The 18,698-nt window shown below is 38.9% G+C and overlaps 3 protein-coding genes across 5 annotated transcripts; 1 reads left to right on the top strand and 2 right to left on the bottom strand.

Annotated features, from left to right (window-relative positions):
* Positions 1–1,231: 1,231 nt before the first annotated feature.
* Positions 1,232–12,744, bottom strand: LOC116312318 (cell division cycle protein 20 homolog B). Of its 3 annotated transcripts, XM_039621275.1 has the most exons (12): positions 12,535–12,744; positions 12,144–12,189; positions 7,760–7,976; positions 7,108–7,217; positions 6,474–6,525; positions 5,862–5,978; positions 4,757–4,968; positions 4,524–4,618; positions 4,048–4,276; positions 3,408–3,533; positions 3,197–3,320; positions 1,232–1,899 (listed from the first exon to the last, which is right to left on the bottom strand). In XM_039621275.1, the coding sequence occupies exons 2-12, from the start codon at positions 12,183–12,185 to the stop codon at positions 1,802–1,804; spliced, it is 1,422 nt and encodes a 473-aa protein (XP_039477209.1). In that variant the 5' UTR covers positions 12,186–12,189; positions 12,535–12,744; the 3' UTR covers positions 1,232–1,801. The 3 variants fall into 3 exon arrangements, with proteins under 3 accessions (XP_039477209.1, XP_039477210.1, XP_039477212.1); XM_039621276.1 differs by lacking the exon at positions 12,144–12,189; XM_039621278.1 differs by lacking the exons at positions 3,197–3,320; positions 3,408–3,533.
* Positions 8,646–11,198, top strand: gpx8 (glutathione peroxidase 8 (putative)). The gene is made up of 3 exons (XM_031729691.2): positions 8,646–8,867; positions 9,031–9,292; positions 10,537–11,198. Exons 1-3 carry the CDS (start codon positions 8,661–8,663, stop codon positions 10,698–10,700), a joined length of 633 nt encoding a protein of 210 aa, XP_031585551.1. The 5' UTR covers positions 8,646–8,660; the 3' UTR covers positions 10,701–11,198.
* A 3,148-nt stretch (positions 12,745–15,892) lies between the features above and the next one.
* Positions 15,893–18,598, bottom strand: LOC116312319 (multicilin). Its single transcript, XM_039621207.1, has 7 exons — positions 18,485–18,598; positions 18,331–18,403; positions 18,140–18,219; positions 17,626–17,680; positions 17,260–17,486; positions 16,769–16,879; positions 15,893–16,641 (listed from the first exon to the last, which is right to left on the bottom strand). Exons 1-7 carry the CDS (start codon positions 18,566–18,568, stop codon positions 16,198–16,200), a joined length of 1,074 nt encoding a protein of 357 aa, XP_039477141.1. The 5' UTR covers positions 18,569–18,598; the 3' UTR covers positions 15,893–16,197.
* Between the last annotated feature and the right edge of the window lie 100 nt (positions 18,599–18,698).

Here is an 18,698-nt window from a genome sequence, read left to right as displayed (position 1 = left end):
ATACTGTGTAACTAGCTCCACCCTGCAGTCTATTTTTAGAACAGCCTGGTTGATAGTTTGTTAGTTAGAGTGTACTTTTTGACTTTCAAATATGAGCCCGATTAAATATTTGAAGAACAGCAAACAACATTATTCAGCTTTCAGACTCTTTTGTCTGTCAGGTCTCTGTATTACCCATATGGAAAATTATGCAAAAAATTAAGAATGATGTAAGGTTGAAGTACACATTCACTACTGTAGTCAGAGGGAAATTGTTCAAAAAAATGTTTTCTATTGTTTTCCCCATATGTTTGCACTTCATCACAGACATAGTAGTTTTTGCAGCATAAAGCAAACACTAGAATTGTAAACACTCCCCCTAAGTCACATCTAGATTCACACACTTGCCGAGTGGTGGATACTGTAGTGAGTATACTGAGCTATAGATATGTCAATTAGGAGTGTATATTACTTCCTTTCAGTGTACAACATTTTACATAAGGGACGCAGGATATGTTGACCCTTTTTGTGCAGCCAGTTTATGCTGAGTGGAGCCATCTTGACTTTGACCTGGCATTAAAGGCCAGCATATTTGTAAAGCATTTGGGATGCAGTAAGCTCACAGAGAAACACAACTTATGCAGATTTCTTCTCAGTTCTTTTTTTTTTTTTTAAATTTCAGTTTCTTTGCTGACTGGGCTTCATTTCAGACTGCACTTGAGGCATGGTGCTGCTTTCAGCTGAGTGTTGACATTATTCATCTTGACCTTATATATCATCTTAGTCAAAAGTGGAAAAGCGTAGGCTAGACTTTGCAGACATCTGAGGTTACAGGGACTATATAAACCGACCTCAGTCATTGCACGTTTGCTCCGACATCTCAGTGTGACTGTGAACATATAAACTATAAGAAATAACTCATGTAGATTTGGTGGTGGGGGGGTCTTGCTCTGTTTTTATAAAGGAAGTCTTCACCACAGTGCTTTTGCACAAAGTGTTCTCTTAAATCTTCTCTGGTCACGCTCTTGCAAGTCAAATTTTGCAGCACATAAGCTCACACACAAAGTCTTTTCAAGCAGAAACCTATTCTGCTTCATTTTACATTTAACTTAAGTCTAAGTGATTTAACTACTAAACACATAACTTTTAAAACAAACCACAAAGCTTTCACTCTATTTCTAGGTAAAATAGGTAGTAGGGATATTTCAAGTCATAGGGGCAATAAAAGCTACCTCAGGCTGAAAGACTGTATTCTACTATTAGGTTCCTAAATTTTATTCCATTGTGCAAAATACAATAAAAAAAAAAATTCAGGAAGTCAACATTTACAATGAAGACATATCAGAATGTAATATACATAAAAACACAACAAACACAAAGTGAACTCACATACAGAACAAATAAATGATGATGAGCCTTAAGTCAGCAGCAACAGATTTCAACTGTTGGTGCTGAGCCATTTCATATGTGTGTACACTAAAACATATCCCATGTCTGTCTTTTGCTACCTTTTACATGATAGTAGTCAGTACGGCATATCTGTCATATCATAACTATATAAAAGATTCATGTTGTGTAGCTATTAAAACAGGAAACCTGTGCTAGCGGCATGCACGATGCATGACAAAAGGTGTGAGCTGGTGGTAAACTGGCTTTGTGCTGTGGTTGACATCATGGGTGGGAAATGTGTGGTCTCTATGACACAATTGCCAAGAAGGCAGCAATGTGTACTTATGTGGTAATTAATTGTATACCTATTTCTAACCAGATGCTAAAGAACTTTATTATCAATATGAATGTCACGGTTCCATGACACTGGTTACTACAAATCCCAGATGTGAAAGCGCTGGTCCGCACCGGTGGAGAAGATCTGAGAATTGTCAGGGTTTAAGGCCAAGTGTAGGACTCTATCAGAGTGACCTGGTAAAAAAAAAAAAAAAAGATTAATTCATTATTTAAAAGAACTGAAAATCAGTTCTTGTTGTTGCTATAAGTAGTAAGAAAATGCCACATTAACAGGGAATTAATATTGAATTGTATTACCTTGATTATAAAGCCTTTTTACATTGGTTTTTATGTTTTTTGATGGAATCACACATCAAAAACCAGGATTAGAAAGCAAATTTGACAGACATCGTGGATTCAGGAGATAATGGAATAAAAGCAACATGAAGTTAAATGGAAAAAACAGATAATACCGAAAACCGAACAATATAAGCACTCTGTCCCAAACCTCACTGCGCACATATTTGTCTGTGATTCAAACAAGTGTTTCATTCAGTAGCAACTTCTCCTTGTTTGCCAGTACAACTGAGTCAATCAGAGCCTTATTGGCAAAAATGAGAAGGGGGACTTTATGACTGTGGTTAACCAAGAAAATGGTGACTAAAAATCTGCCTACAGAATAACGGCCTGCATTGGTGCGACTCAATGGGAGCTACACTATTTTGTTTTTGTTTGTTTTTTTTCCATTATGAAAACAAGTCAATTTCCCTATCTTATCACAACCAGTATTCTTATGGGAATAGGACTTTTTTACCATACGGGTTGATATCAGTAATTACACTTCTGAAAAATAGCGCAGAATGACCAGCAGGTTTTTATTTAAAACACAAAAGTACAAAAAAAACTTAAATTAAAAAAAAGTATATTTTGAGAATTACTTGATCATTTATTTATTAAGTAAAAATATTAAATATTACACATTAGTGGGTTGAAAAAGACAGTGTGCCTTTTGCATTCAGTGTTTGGTTTGAGCCCCCCTGACCAGAAAAAACAGGAATTTAGCATTTCTGTTAGCAGTTTATTTCTCATTTTTTCCCCCCTTAAGCCGTAAGTATTGGTTTTCTAACACCAGCTCACAATACTACAGGAAAGTGAGACAGCTCATATTAAAACTAGTAACCTTAGTTTCATATTCACTAGAGGGAAGCTCAGAACATGAATCACTCAGCACACGATGGCCATTAAAGACATTAGTGGTAGGTGACAGAGCTGCTGCACTGACAACTGCTTCAATGACAATATTACTCACTGTGTTATTGACACAACACATTTGTTCCTATGAGTGTGTTTTCAATGTGTTGAGACTAAGTTGGGATAGTATCAGACAGCAGTGCTGATACAATTTAACGTTGCATTAAACAGAATTATTTACTTTATTAATAAAAAGGTTGTAGTAATGTAGAACAGTCACGTGTTTTTTTGGTTTTCTAACCTGTGAACTGGTAAATGGGGCTGAGAGAGTGAAACTCCCACACCCAAGATGTGACTTTGTGATGAGGTAGGCCATGACCTGTAACCAGATATCGCTTCTTTTCAGCCCATTGTAGAGAACATATCTGCAAATGGGGGTAATTAGTAATAGTTTATCCAGCATTTATATACAGTAAAACAAAAATATCCACAATACTTTAACTCTCAAGCACCTGTGAATTTGTTTGGGCAGAAGTTACACAAGATGCTGATTGTGTGTCCCAGATTCTCAGCTCACCATCTTTCCATCCCCCTCCTGTAGCAATAATGTTTCTCTGCCATGGGCACCACCCCATTGCCTAAAAAAATAACACATACTAAGGTGGATACATAAAGAGCATTTTTAAGCCTCTGTTCACTAACACCAAAATCCTTACACCTTAAAACCATTAGCCTCTTATTCACGTTTAGCTGCTTTCACGTGTGCTCAGACTCTGTGACTCTGGCTGTGTCAGCCTTTAAAAATGCCAAACATGTCTTCACTTGTGAATGGCACTGATATTGTTTTGCAAGTGAGGCAAGTAATAAAAATCAGTAACAGATACTGACTGTAGAGAAGGGCTGTGCATATGGCTGGGTCAGTTGGTTCACAGATCAACAGCAAATTACATATTTAAGCGTTTTACACTTTTGGGAGGATTGCCAAGATATATCTTAGTTTTAAATATGGACATGTTAATGTTGCCATTGTGTTCATGTTTTTATAAAGGAACAGCTAAGCACAACATAGCAAGATGTGTGTTCAATAGAGTCTGCTCTATAACACACACAAGAATCGGTTTACTTTTAGGCTCCAATTCCAAGCACACAGACCTTGACAGCACTGGGCTGCTTCACTGTCATTACGGGCTGACTTGACATTTTTTTTCCCATGATGTCATCATCCCAGATATGGAGAAGGCCTTCTGTGGAGCCGCTGGCCAGCCATTTGCCTCCTGGTGACCACTGCAGACTGCAGACCCCCTCCCTCTGGGTGGCTACACCTACCAGAGGTGTGAAAGCCCGAGGGTCAAGGTGACAGATATGTCCAAGAACAGATCCACTGTCAGAAAAAATACTGCTTTTATGGACACTTTTATTAATTAAGTGTCTCCTACCCTGTTCATGACTAATTCATCTACATTTCTTCTACTAAAGGGATAAAGCTGTATGACTTTAGCTCTTATCCTAAGCCTATCTATCCTATTTATTCATTCATTTATTTAGCATAATTTCCAAATTGGTCAATCTTTTCCATTTCATTATTACACAGCACATTCTTTAAATACCAGAACAAACCAAATGGGTACCTGCTAAGTAACTGCTGTTTCCAGGAAAGAGCTCTCACCACAGTCAGGTGTGACAGCAGAAACCTCATGTTCTGCTTGTGTTCAACATCCCACAACTAAAGAGTCAAAGAGAGACAAAGACACCACAAACAGTCATCCTGCTGATTCAGTAAATATGACACTTCCCTTCTCACAGAGCCCCCCCATACCACATTTGGTTTGAATAAGTTTCCAACCTCTATGAGCTCATTTACCTGTATCTCCCCTCGTCTAGTCGCGATACTGAGGGCTCTTCCATCCGTGCTCCAGCACAGAGACGAGACCGACTGACGATATCGGCATCCTGATTGTGGACTCAGGTCCAGATGTCCAACCAGATCACGAGTTTCTGAATTCCAAATGTAAACTGAAGAGCCGAGTGCTAATGCAACCATGCCATTACAGCTGCAGTCGAGAAGGTTAGTGTCTGAAATGACAAAGTTGCAAAAACAAAGGACTACAGAGGACTATATTGTAGGCATAAATTATGAGTCATGTATTGATGAACAGAATGCGCCTTAATTATAAATATTATAATTTTTTGTTAAATCTGTTAAATCCACCAGAGTGTTTTCAGTAAGTATTTTTCAGAAAAAAAAAAACAAGTAGCAGATGTTCCAGGTTGTATTTTTGTTGCCCACATGGCTATGCTATTTAAAATAATGAAATTTCACCAGCACACCCCAACACAACCACCATTATTCGTCAAACATGATGGAAATGTTATAGCACGTAGATGTGCAACTTCTTAGTGGCCCAATATTGATAGAAGAAGAAGTGTACACAATACTCTCTACTCAGATTTAACCAAATACAACCAAACTGAAAAAGGACAAGTGAGTCACCTGATCCAAACCCAGAAGAGCATGCTTATCAGTTTTAAATACAAATAAGCCCACAAATAAGCACCAACCAACAATGGTGAAGTAAAGGCCCAGTAGAGGATCTCAAGGGAGGAAGCACCACATTTAATCATGTCCATGCATTCTTGACTTCAGGCAGAATGAATGCAATGCAAAGGATTACTAGTTTGTTCAATTACTTCTGACCCTTTAAAAATGAGACTATTTATAAATGTGACTGTAATTTCCTAAACAGTTAATGGAACGCATTATTAACCCCAATGAATTTAAGCTGAAAACTGCATTTCAGCCACATTTGGATTGTTTGTTTTACAGTCTACTGTGGTGTCTGTGAAGGTTCTCAGTCATCCAGGTCATTGTAATCTAAGGAGCTTAAAAAGAAATGTCTACTGTGGTGGTGTACAGAAGCAAAAAAACAGTGTTTATAAAAGTCATATAGGGCTTCATTTTCGCTTACAGTAGTCATTCAGCATTGATGGTGCTGCCAACTTAACCACTGACTTCCCGTGCAGGCTCAGAGTGGCTTTGTTCAGAGTGGCAAATGGCTGAAGATCATATTTTCTTTCATCATAACCTTCAATGATAAAATATAATTTAAAAGATATTGTTACAAAACATACATTGTACATCTGCTGTTAATCCATTAATTTTCAAACACTTTCTTTGTTGTGTCGTGTTTTTGACATGAATCAATAGTTGCAGCAAGCATCTACATTGATGTACATTAAACACTTGTTGCATTAAACTAGAACGTGTAGAAGCTTGTGATGACTGCTAAAGTGCCTAAATGTGAATAAAGTCTTAAGAGAACTTAACACGTGATTTCTTTAAAACTTTTCTTCCTTATTGTATGCTACCAAATTTCTCCAGACTTCAAAAACTGATGTGCAGTCTGATAAAGTAAACCTATAATTACATCATCCAGCATTCAAAAAAAAAAAAAAAAAAAAAATGCAGCGTGATCACAGTTTGTATTTGGGTTTCCCAGTATGACATCATGTAGTATCAGTCCAGAGATCATTTACACAATCATTCATGTTTCTTTGAGAGAAAAAGAAACATGATCTACCTGAGCAATTGAGATTTTCAGGTTCTTGAACTGCAGGTCTCCACACCCATTGCTGTAAAACAAAAACAAAAAAAGGGAAACAGTTACTCATATTTAAGTTTCAAAAATATCCAACATTAGCATATCATTGAAAGTTAGCATTAGCAATATATGCAGACTTTCTTTTTTTTAAATGCTTTATATATTTTATGGCGGAATGAGACAAGAAAAAGTATTCACAGTTAAAATCAATTTAGAATAACCAATCACCCACTGCATGTCTTTGGACTTCACACAGAAAGGCCCCAGACTCTGTATAAACCCAGGACCTTCATCCTGTGAGGCAGATGAGCTAGCCACCACACCACCATCCCTGATAGGATAATAATATTTTATTATTCTTATGTCAAAATGATTATGTTCTTTTACACTTTTTTTTTCACTTCGAGCAACTTTTGGAAACCACACACATACAAAACTTTCTGACTTTTTTCACTTTTAAATGATAACTTCTATGTTTGTGTATGAGACAATGACTTGCAGAAGTCAGTTTAACATACCCCTCAAACTATTGCATCACAACCACACACACACACGCACACACACACACACACACATACACACAAATGAGGAAGTGCAGCTTCCTTAAACAAACCTCTTGTGGGGCGTTTTCTGCAGCAGGCCGTGTCTTGGCAGCGATCGTGCACTCTGTGTTCACCAAGTTAACAGACTCAGAGTGAGACAAGCTTCCCACCAATGCTGCCTCTGGTGAAATCAAATGACATCATAGAAAACGTCCAGCAGCTCTCAAATAAAAATGACTGTGTCAGTATGATGATACACCTGGTGAAGATGAAAAAGAATGAAGTATTGTTTCTAGATATAAGCCTAGGGGAGTGCACGTCTGTGCATTTTAAAATCAGCAGTGTCATATAAGAACAGTGTTACCCAGCTGAATCATAAATATGTTGTTCAAGTGCAACACCAACAGCTTAGGTACAGTCCCCAATGGCGTCTTCGTGTGGCAGGAAAAAGTTTTTTCGTTTTGGTTTGGTTAGGTTTTTTTAAACCAAAATATTTAACCAAATTATACAAACATTGTTGCATTGATATGACATACACATCATGCTTTAAATCCTGAATCAGTCGTTCCCCCCCCCTTCTAAAAATCAGTCGTTTAAAACCTGACTTGGGGTAATTTCTGAGTTTAATCACACTTTTAATGAACTAACTTATGTGAATAAGCCTGGCATCAGTATTGCATCATTATTATTATTATTACTGAACTTCTCTGTGTTGTTTAATACCTTGGATATTTCCTGGTAGGACTCCCTGTCCTGGTTCATGCTTTCTCGGTGGAGAATCGAGCTCCAGCCTCTGACAGACCGTATCAAACTCGAAGCTTGGCTCACACTGCCGCCCAGGGGCCAGTGGGGTACTTGCAACAGGGCCTTCTCTGCAGCGCCTCTGGATGATCCGCCTCCTGAAGCATTTGTATGTGACTTCGTGGGCCTCGGATTGTCCCTGAGCAGACAAATAACAATGATTTTTTTTAATACCATCTCAAAATAAGGTTATTTAAAATGTACTAAACAGTAACTTCATATCATTACAAACTAATCTATTAAGAGCCTAACTTCCTGTTAAGATTTTTCGAAACCTTTCATAGCAGATGAAGATTCAGTAGTTATTTAAATGCTTTACAGTGATTACTGAGGAAGCCACTGGAAAGTTTGTATGGTTAAGTGTTTGCTGAGGTTCCTCTAGTGTTAATAATCTGCACTGAGCCTTCAGGCATGTTTATTATTATTAAAGAATAATACGTTCCTGATCTCTGTTTTTAATGTTTTTAAACATTAAAAACAATTGTTATATACATCAGTCTCAATATTCATTCCTTCTTATGCTTTTTACATTGAACACACCTAACAAAAACTAAAAGATAAGACATTGTTTGTTTGTTTGTTTTAAAAAATATATATTTTTAGCTGACCCTGTAGTCGGCCTATATAGATTTCTGTAGTGTAGCTGCAATGTAAGTTAAATGTAAGTTCACGTATTATTAGTTTTATTTTGCTGCTGAGTTTCCGGTATAGTCGCTTGCACCGTTTCCCGTCCAGCTTAACGCGACTGTTTCCTCTGATCCGCCCCAGAACTTCTGGAAGGAGAGCCCCAGTTCAAGCCACGGTTTGTTCTTTCCCCTCCAAGATGGAGGCTTTGGGAGGTTATCCTACCAGGTCCTCCAACCCAAAAGCGAAAAAGTTAACTGTGCTGTTGAGCATGACGGTGGGTGTGGGGTGCTTATTTCTTCTGCAGACCCAGCTGGTGAAACCCAGAAAACCGAAGGATTTTTATTCATTCGAGGTGAAGGACGCGAAGGGGAGGACGGTTTCTCTGGAGAAGTACCGAGGAAAAGTATGTCCACATCATCACCCGTCGTTTCAGACTGAGAATAAATCTGGCCAAAACCGCGTTTAACTTACCCTGTGTCAGTTTAGACTTGATTTATTTGCAGAGTGCGTCTTTTTAAGAGCTTTTTAAACTAACTGTGCACTGCTCCTAATCCCCTCCTTTGCAGGCGTCCTTAGTTGTAAACGTGGCGAGTTACTGCCAGCAGACGGAGGCGAACTACAAGTCTCTACAGGAGCTCCACCGGGAGCTGGGCACCTCTCACTTCAACGTCCTGGCCTTTCCCTGCGGACAGTTCGGGGATACGGAGACCGGAACCAGCCGGGACATCGAGGCTTTCGCCAAGTCAGCCTACGGCGTTACCTTTCCTTTCTTCAGCAAGATCAAAATAATGGGATCAGAGGCTGACCCTGCTTTCAAATTCCTCACAGGTTGGGAGAAAGGCTTTTAACGAATATCATGACTGTGGGATCACTGAGTGAGATCACAGAAACACTGATTACATATTTATACCTGCTCCAAGTGCACGGTGTATTTAAGGATGGAAGGAAGTCAAATTTGGAGCTGTCACCAAACCTCAAACTACAAATACGTAACAATTGGTCTCACCTGTGTTCCAGGTACAAGTGTTGATAGTCTAAAACCAAACTAGATTAGGCAAAGCCTACTTTTACTTCATCTGAGAGGAAAATAATCTGTTACTGTTGTAAAATGTGGAGCTGAACATAAAGTTTTGTATTTTTCAATCACCCCAGGGTAATTTAATGAGTTTTTATGAACATGATGCACCTGAAAGAAGACCTGCAGAACAAGTCTATGAACTCCAGAGGTAACTGGAATATAAAGTATGGTTCTGATCTATTCTTTGATTACAAGACTTGATGGTATAAAATGTAATCAATTCAGTGTCATATCTGCTAAATAACAACTTAATTTATGTTGGTAAAGCAGCAGAACTCACATTCTGGTCCATATCTGTTTTTATTAACTGTATTTTTTAACTATCTTAATGGACAGTAACACAACAGTCATGGCGAGCAATAATGATTAGCAATAGCCAAGGGGAATTTATCTTTTGAAATGATGCTACTACAGCATATGAAAATAAGTATGCACATTTGAGTTTTTTAGTGTTAGGTTTTCACTTGATTTTCAGTTACAACACATACATTTTCACTGCACTATCAAATTATATAATATTGAAATGATACTATAGGATTGTTTAGATCTTTTATTCTTATTTTATTTATTTAATATAATTTTTGTGTATTCATCATTTTGATTTGATAGTGTCCACTCCTGTTAGGAAGTAGCTAAAAGGAGTTATTGGGGTTCTTTTTTTCTGTCGTCATGGTAATCTGCTATTAAGTTATGAAGTTAAGGCATTTGGTATTTTTGGTATTTTAGCATCCTGTAATCTACCTAACTGTCATTGTTTTTAAGCATATTTTAGAGCCTGATGTGTCTGTCTGAGTGAGACACTGTTTTATCCTGGCTTTATCTTTGAGGAATATCTTTTTGTCTTCCGTGTGTAATAGTTTGTTTTACTATATGGAAATTGAATTACTTGTTGCTGCCCAAACAACTTTAAAAATTGCTTAAAAATAAGATAAATTAAAAAAAAAAAAAAATGTAGCATTAACAACTGTTCTGCGACATCTTGTTTGTTTTTCAGATTCTGTGAAGAAAATTCCAAAGTGGAACTTCTGGAAGTTTCTGGTGAACCCAGAAGGGAAGGTGGTTCGATTTTGGCGAACAGACGAGCCCATGGAAAGCATCAGAGAAGAGGTCACAGCGATGGTGCGGGAAATCATCCTAAAGAAACGAGTGGAGCTATGATGGCCCCTAGTGATCGGCACTGGACATAGCACTGCTTTATGTCTGTGTTTCCTGAGCTGTGGCAGCCAGGAAGGACTGAACTGTTGACAGTGAGTGTTGCTTGGAGAGGGTTGTTGTTCCAGAAAGATGCAAGATGAAAATATCAGGCAATCACCGTGATGCAATGCAAGTCAGAGTGTGTGTGTGTGTGTGTGTGTGTGTGTGTGTGTGTGTGTGTGTGTAAATGTGTGTATGTGGGGGTGTGGGGGTGTTTATCCTGTGGTCAGTGATGAGCATTTCTTATAATGACCACTGCTGCAGCTGCAGTGGTTATTTAGCTTTTCAGTTGTTGGCATTTTGAAATGTTCAGCTTTCCTTCTTTTCATCTCTCCAGTGTTTACATTAAAATCTTTTTTTAAGAGGAAGCAAATTAATTGAGCCTGATTTGACTGATTTGAGCCCAGCAAACTGTGCAGCATCTATCCAACAATAAAATGTTCTCATAAGTATTTGATTTAACTAATGACTTGCAGATTTTTCATTTAGATGTCCTGTGTTGTGGGTATCAAGCGTCTTTCTTAACTGAATAATTAAATCACATTACACATTAGCTACTAATGTTAATGCATTGATATTAAGGCCATCTGCATAAATATGCTGCTGATACCTTCCATGCTGTGGTTGATTTTTTTCTGAATGTTTATGACTATGAGAAAATAATATAAAATAGATAACGGAATCAATGAATCGCATCTTAATACTAACTGATAGCAGTGAAGGGTGACTACAGACATCACTGTTGGTGTGGATTAAATGGACAGCTGGAGGGCAGCAGCAGGTGAGCTGGGACAGGAAGAAACTACCAGCTAACAAGACACTGCCTTCCAGTCACCCACAATTCAACAGCTTCACTTTCATCTAAACTGTCCTTATAATTAAAAATTAATATTTTCTTTGCAGAGTTTGCAAACATTTAAAAGTCATATCGAATGGCTATTGAGCCATTAGTGTGACCCACAGAGTGAAATGTAACTGTTAAAGTAGCAGAGCAGTGTGAGCTGGCTGAAGAAACGTCAGCTAACATTACACTGCCACCCAACCAGCCACAACTCTTCTGTCCATGTAAATGCAAATGCGTGGATTTGACTGCCGACGTTCAGCTGCTCAGTTATTTATCAGTATGCAAAATGTAGAATTGTCTCCCAGCTTCACTCTTGGCTGACTTCTTATTCGCAGGTGAATGAAGCGGATTACGTGGCAGTGCCGACAAACATGTTTCAGGTGAGATGACAGCAGCAGTGAGGAGTGCAGCTGACAGCTGTCAGTCAAATAGCACAGCCAGCAGCAGTACACTGCCGCACTGACACTGCAAGATCAGCAGAAAGAGGAAGGAGGCAGCCAACAAATGAAGCGGGAACATTTCTGATTATTTTAATGCCAGTTTCACTTTAGTTCCCCCCTTACCTTGAATGGAAAGTGCCGCTTTCCTGTAAAATCTCGCAACATCCTCCTGATCATAAAAACAAAAACACCACAAGCTCAGCTCATCATCACGTGAAACTAGTGTCTAACATCTTAGTCTACGCTTTCAAAGAGTTATTCACCAAGCTGAGGACTATTTCAAGTATGCTGCAATTAATATCAGTGACTGTGTGTTTTGGGTTTTTGTTTTTTTTTTCTACACCACTATACATAGCACATGCTGTGGTTAGAAGAACCCAAATAGGAAGAGTCCCTGTGTTTAGTGTTTGAGTTGCCTGGTAGCAGCAACAGCAAACGATCCTAAGTAACATATAACATGTCTTGACTGCTCTACTGAGGCTATTTTAATTGCCCGCAACTATAACTTACTTACCCATCTGCGTGAATCTTCACTCCAGCGTTTCAGGCGCATCTTCCATTTCCTTCATTTAAGCATGCCCCAGTCCCCCACTTGTCCTCCCTAGTGAGGACACTGACCGGTCATGCCTGGTGCACCTGTTGTCTCCTCTCCTATATACTCTCGCTGGGCGGACGCCGGAGCGGGAAGCAAAGTCCTCTGCTGTGCTATTGGCAGTTAGGTCCATCCCCCCCCCTGTTCTTAATTAAGCGGCCTATAGACTCGCTCCTATTCAGGGATTCCCTTCGCGTCCTGGTTTCTAATGGAAACAAACAGACAAAGAAAGAAAAAGAACAACGCGGTAATGTTATAAAGGTGGAGGTGGCTGCGTGTTATCAGTTGATGTCCTAACTTAGACAAGGACAAACTACTTCACCTTTATTTCTTTAGGGTGGTGTCAGTTTGCACACTTAATCACATGGTTTGCAGATGCAGGCTTTTATTCAGCTTGTTATGTCGCTGAAGAAAGCATCATTTTAAACATAAAGGCTAATGATGATTATCGGCTATAGTTACTTTAGGAAAGAGGTAGGGTCGTGCAGTTTAGCACCTTTAAAACACACGAAAATTTATTATAAGTAAATCATAAATCACAAATCCTGAAAGAATGCCAAAACGGGAACTGAGACCCTAACAGAGCGAATAACCTAAAATATTTAGCATGTTAAGAAATACAATTATTATTATTTATATATTTATTTATTTCTAAATTGTAGGCCTAATAAGTTGTTTTAGATGTTTGGAAGTGAATTCAAACATCAGCAAATTTTGACAACACATACTAATAAACACTCCGCAAACTGCAGATTTTACTGATTGGATTTAATGCGTTGTCATAAACCTGTAACAGCTCCTCTGGTGGGCAATCAGTGGCCGTGTTTTGCGGGTAAAGGCCGTGTATCCGCGGGCCACACCGTTTAATGAGGAGCTGCTCTGGCGCTAAGTGGGCCGAACGGCGCGAGAGCACGCACGTTCTTGCCACCTGCCACTTCCATATGCGCTCGCACCTCGAGTGCGAGCCCGGGACAGTGCGCCAGGTGCTCCATCAGGCTGTCATAGAGCCCAAATGATTGACAGAAAAGGTTAAGCTCTCAAGATAACCCACAGTAACCTTTAATTTATCATCACGTCCAACAGAAACAACAACAACAACAACAACAACAACAACAACAACAAAACCGGCTCCGTGTTTGTTATTTTTACTTTTAACCTGGAAAATTCACAAATCTGTGGCACAGCAAACAAAATTACCACATAGCGTACTATAATCTAAATCCACCCAGTTCTCATTCATAAAATAAAAATGGTTAAACTAGTTTTGTTTAGTTTTTTTTTCATCAGTATAAAATGTATCAAATTTAAACAGCCTGCATTTTCGTGTAATCTTTTATTTAGCCAGTTCATTTAAATTTTTTAAATGAGTTAAATGTGAATTAGCTTTCATTTGCCCAGAACCTTACACGTCTGTATCCCACCACAGGAACAATACGTATTTTTTCTCCCGCTGGACTCCGTCTGGCTTGCAGCCTCTCTCCAGGTTTGAGTTTAGTCACCTTAGAAACGCATTGTGTCTGTATTTTCCTTTCTCCTCCCGCATTGTTCCCCGCAGTTTGGCGGTAGCTTAACCGGTCAAAAGTGTCACAGCCAGCTTATACAATGCTTTGCCCTGTGCCATGCTCTCACCAGCGGTGTTGGTCAGTTACAAAAGCATTTGTTTGCTGTAAAAGTGGCTCAAGGCCCGGCTGGATGTCGAGCTCAGCACACGTGTAGATGTTTTCTATAATAAAGTGGCTGAAATTTGACATTAAGCATCAGATTGTGGCCAAGGTTGGCCAGTCTGTAACAAGGGAAGTAGGATAGTTTAACTACTAGATCATTATTATTAGGCTATCTGCATGTCTATTTAGAAGCAGCTGGACAGGTCAGATGTAAGAATCTGCCATACTGACTTGCTGAATGACAGATGTTTTGTAACACTTGTCTTCATCCTTTTATCTTCCTCATTACTTTCTCTCTCTCCTTGAACAAAAGGAACACAGCTCTGCTTTTGTATGTAATCAATTAACAGTCACTGTTATGTGTAAAACCTCACTCTCCTCATCATTAAGTTTCTTCTTGAAAGTTAAACACCACATTTCTTTTGCAATGACTAAATTGATTTAAACTGGCTTTGCATTACAGAGAAACTTTTAAAAGCTGGATTTAAAAAAAAAAACATCAGTCAAGTGGTCTTTAAGTATAAATTTGCTATGAGTTATTTATCGGTTAAATGCACCTCAACTTCCCTCAGTGGTGTAACTTTCCATAGTCTTTAAATAAATAGTCAGGCCTGTGTTAATCAGGTCTCCATCTCGCTATCAGGTTCTTCTTATCTGCACTCGCTGTGTTAAATGCGGTGTTCATGACAGCAGGAGTGTCAGTACTGTAAACTGTCCCCAGTCAAGGGTCTGCACTGTTGCCTTCACTGCTGTAAAACAAACAGGCCCTGGTTGTGGAAGTTTATACAGGTGCCTGACCTGAGATTGTCCAAATGTCTTGTGTACCAGACAGGCTCTTACAGCTAAAGATTTCAACAGTGAGGTGGAAGAAAGATTTTCAAAGGTCAGAAGGTAACATCCTCTTTAGATAAGTTAATCTCTTCTTCTCGGTTTAATTTCCTTTTTGTTTTGTTTTTGTCTGGTTTATGGTGGTTTGGGTTTGTTTTTTGTGTGTTGAATCTGATTTTCTGTTTGTTTGCTTTTTTAGATAGATGAAACAGCTAAAGTCTTTCCCTCTGGGTATACTGTTTATACAGCTATTGTGTTAGCAGTCAGGTTCATAAGAGTGATAAGTCAGGAAATACAGCCCAAAAAAGAGAGAATCTGTTTAAATTTCCAAAAAGGATTTAACCCTCTCAGGCTCAAATTAAGTTTTAGTTACAGGAAAAATCTGATATTTGGGGAAAATTATCAAAAAAAAAAAACCTCATAAAATATGTATGTGGGGTAATCAGGTTGTTAGTTTTTAACTGTTGCAAATCGGCAACGCCTGCCTCGAGAGGGATAAACAAGGATGTTGGCTGCACTACATCATTGCTCTGTCCCCTCTTTCAGGCCACACAGTCACTCAGACAGAGACAAAGCCCCTGCTTCTTAAAGCAGGTCATAGGGTTACATTTGTTTCACTGCTCAAACAAGGAAAGTTCACAGTTTATTTCCATTTGCCTAATTATCACCTAAGCTCCCTTATCATCTTTAAAAAAAAAAAAAACTTGAGTCAGCTACATGAAAATGTACACATTGTTTTACAGTTTTAAAAACATTTTTATTTCCAAATATGTAAAATCATTGGCATTTTCCAGGACAAAGAATATAACATGAGATGCAAACATAAACAAATATTAAACTATGTAAACCAAAACGCAATGTAAACAACAGCTTGGGCAGTTTAATTTCCTTTGTTAAGCACCTCTTCTCTGAATGATTAGCTTTCAAGCTACCTGAGGAAGACATCACTGAATTATTTACAGATATCACTATAGATTATAAGTTAAGCATTAACAGTTGCAGCCCACAGATACACTTCTGTCCAGCCAACAGAATTAGGGCATCTGCATAAGAGCCACATAACAACTCCAGCTTTATTTGCTAATCTCTCATTTCAACTTTGTTTGGGAACCCAGCGAAAGCGGTATCCTCCTTGCTGAGTCCTTGAGGTAAAGGCATGTCCATGAGGAAAGACCTGAGTTCTTATAGTGCTGTGTTCTCTGACAGAGGTTCTAAAAGATGAGACACTCTCACCAGCTTCTGCTGCATCCACAGGCATGTTGTTGTCTTTAGCTATGGATGTCTGCAGGCCTGAGAATGCACCATACATGCATATAGCCTTTGATTCCTGTTGCAGCCTTGTTTCAGTAGAGCTGCTGTGAAGTACAGCATTGCAGCGTGTGCTAATATCCCTCAACATGTCCTCCACTGAGTCAGAGGATTCAGTTTCATAACCTTCATCCAGCCGCTGTCGCTTACAAGGACTCAGTGAGGTTTTATCACCACCATAAGGCATTACTGGTTCTTTTACATTTGAGTCTCTGACTGTCATCAATTTCTGAAAGAAAATGATCCAAATTAAATACTAGTAACAAGTTTGAAACACAATTTATGACAATACAACCAAGAGGTTACATCATATACATGATAAATACTGATTTGAATTCTCTCATTTCTGAACTTACTTCAAGCACAGAAGCTAGGTGCTTTGCTCGACTAGCCAGCTGCCTGAGGTGAAGGTTTCTTTCTTCAAGACAATCAATCTCGTCTTGTTGCCTTTGGAGGGACTCGTGGAGCTGCAAACACACAAAGCAAAATATTTTCTGTAATGTGGTCATCTTTAATAATTATTTCACTTTTTCATTTTGGCATAACTAAGTTTGTGTTTAGATGTGGACAAACAGTTATTTCAAATGTACCCTTAATTTACCTATACATGTAGGTTTTCCAAAAACTCTCCATTGTATACCTTTTAAACCAAACTAGGTTCTGATCAGGATAAGGTCTTGGATATTATAGCAGGTAAATAGGTTTATATAACTAAATAATTAATATAATTATAATTTTTAACAATTATAATTTTATGATTTAGATCCATTATAGTCCAAATTACATCAAACTTTGTATCATCATTTACATCATTTACATTGTGCAGTAATGCTCCATAAGACCTTACCTGTTTGTTGACTGCTAAGCTATGTCCCAGTGCCTTTCCATGACACTCTGCTATCCCTTTCCAGGAATCTCCATCCTGGGCAGGTGGGTTGCCTGTTTCTGCAGATGAGTTAAGCAGACTGTCTCCTGGTGAAAGGTTGTGCTGAGGGGTGAGGGGAGGTATAACATATCCTTGAAAAGGTACCAGCTCAGCTGAGGACAAACTGCTCTCCAGGGTTGTAGGCGAAGCTGACAGAGAAGACAAGAACCCAAGGACTTAGCCAACGTGATTTTGGAGGTGCACGATTTTAACTGTATTCATGTCAATATAAAAGTAACAATAGCGATGAGCAGCACCCCAGCTGTGTGGAAGGTTTAGTTTTCTCACCTGCCATGAAATCCAGCCCATATTCTCCAAAATCCTGGTTATTTGCATCCAATTCCTGTGTAGAAATAAAAATGACGATCGGCATTTATCAGTATTTCATATAAACAATTCGTTTTAAAAAACGAAAAGGTGCAGTTTTACCTGAAAATCCCACCAGGAAAAATCAGGGCAATACGATGTTAAAGCAGAAAATGTATTCGTTGTCATTTCAGTCAATATGTTTTCGTGTTGTCGCGTTATGAGCTCACGCTTGTCTGTGTCAGCTCGTGGAAAAAGGCTGGACCATTTTCTAGCCTGTGTGTCATGAGTTAAATGACATTCGTGTAGGATTCCAGCACATCGTGTCAAACATTAACAGAGTGATCCAGACCTGCACCTCTGCTCACCATCCTACATCTCCATCCGTCGGGAAGATGTTGCTTCACATGGCTACATTTAAGCTATACCATTTACGTGGAGATGTGACAAAACTGATGTCCATTTTTTTAAAGAACATTTCGTTTTTTTCTCTCACCTGACAGCCGAGGGAGTCTCTCTCCTGTCTCATAGAGGATGCACCCTCTTCCAAATCATCCCATGCAATTGTTGAGAAAGCTGTGACAGAAGAAAACAGTGGAACCCCTGAATGCATTTATGCGCTCAAAGTGACTTTAAACTTAAAGGCACTAATCCTGAAATTCAGCCATTGTGTCAGGGTGAGCTTACCTTGTTCGATGATACATGGAAACTCAACATACACAGTGACGGGACTGCTGCTTCTTGGCACAAGCACTTTATCCTGTGGGTAGAAAACACTATAAAAGTCTTTCCCACTGCACAGAGAAGCTCTGTGTTTTGTGAAAAGGCAAATATTTCAAACCGTTTTGTTTGTGACAGCGTTCGTCCATTTTTGCCTCACTTGGTTGGGACAAATACCATCAAACGTTTTTCCGTCTCTTTGCATCTCGATGAGCTAAGCTCCGTCTGCAGAACTAGGAGGGCATGATTTGATTTAGAGCTGATATACTCGACGTTCTCCCGGTCTGTGTTTCTTCATGCCGCGGTTTCACACTTTCGACCCAATCAAATGCACC

Source organism: Oreochromis aureus, linkage group 12 (genome assembly GCF_013358895.1).
Source record: "Oreochromis aureus strain Israel breed Guangdong linkage group 12, ZZ_aureus, whole genome shotgun sequence".
NCBI lineage: Eukaryota > Metazoa > Chordata > Actinopteri > Cichliformes > Cichlidae > Oreochromis > Oreochromis aureus.
This window is presented reverse-complemented; position numbering and strand designations above follow the sequence as displayed.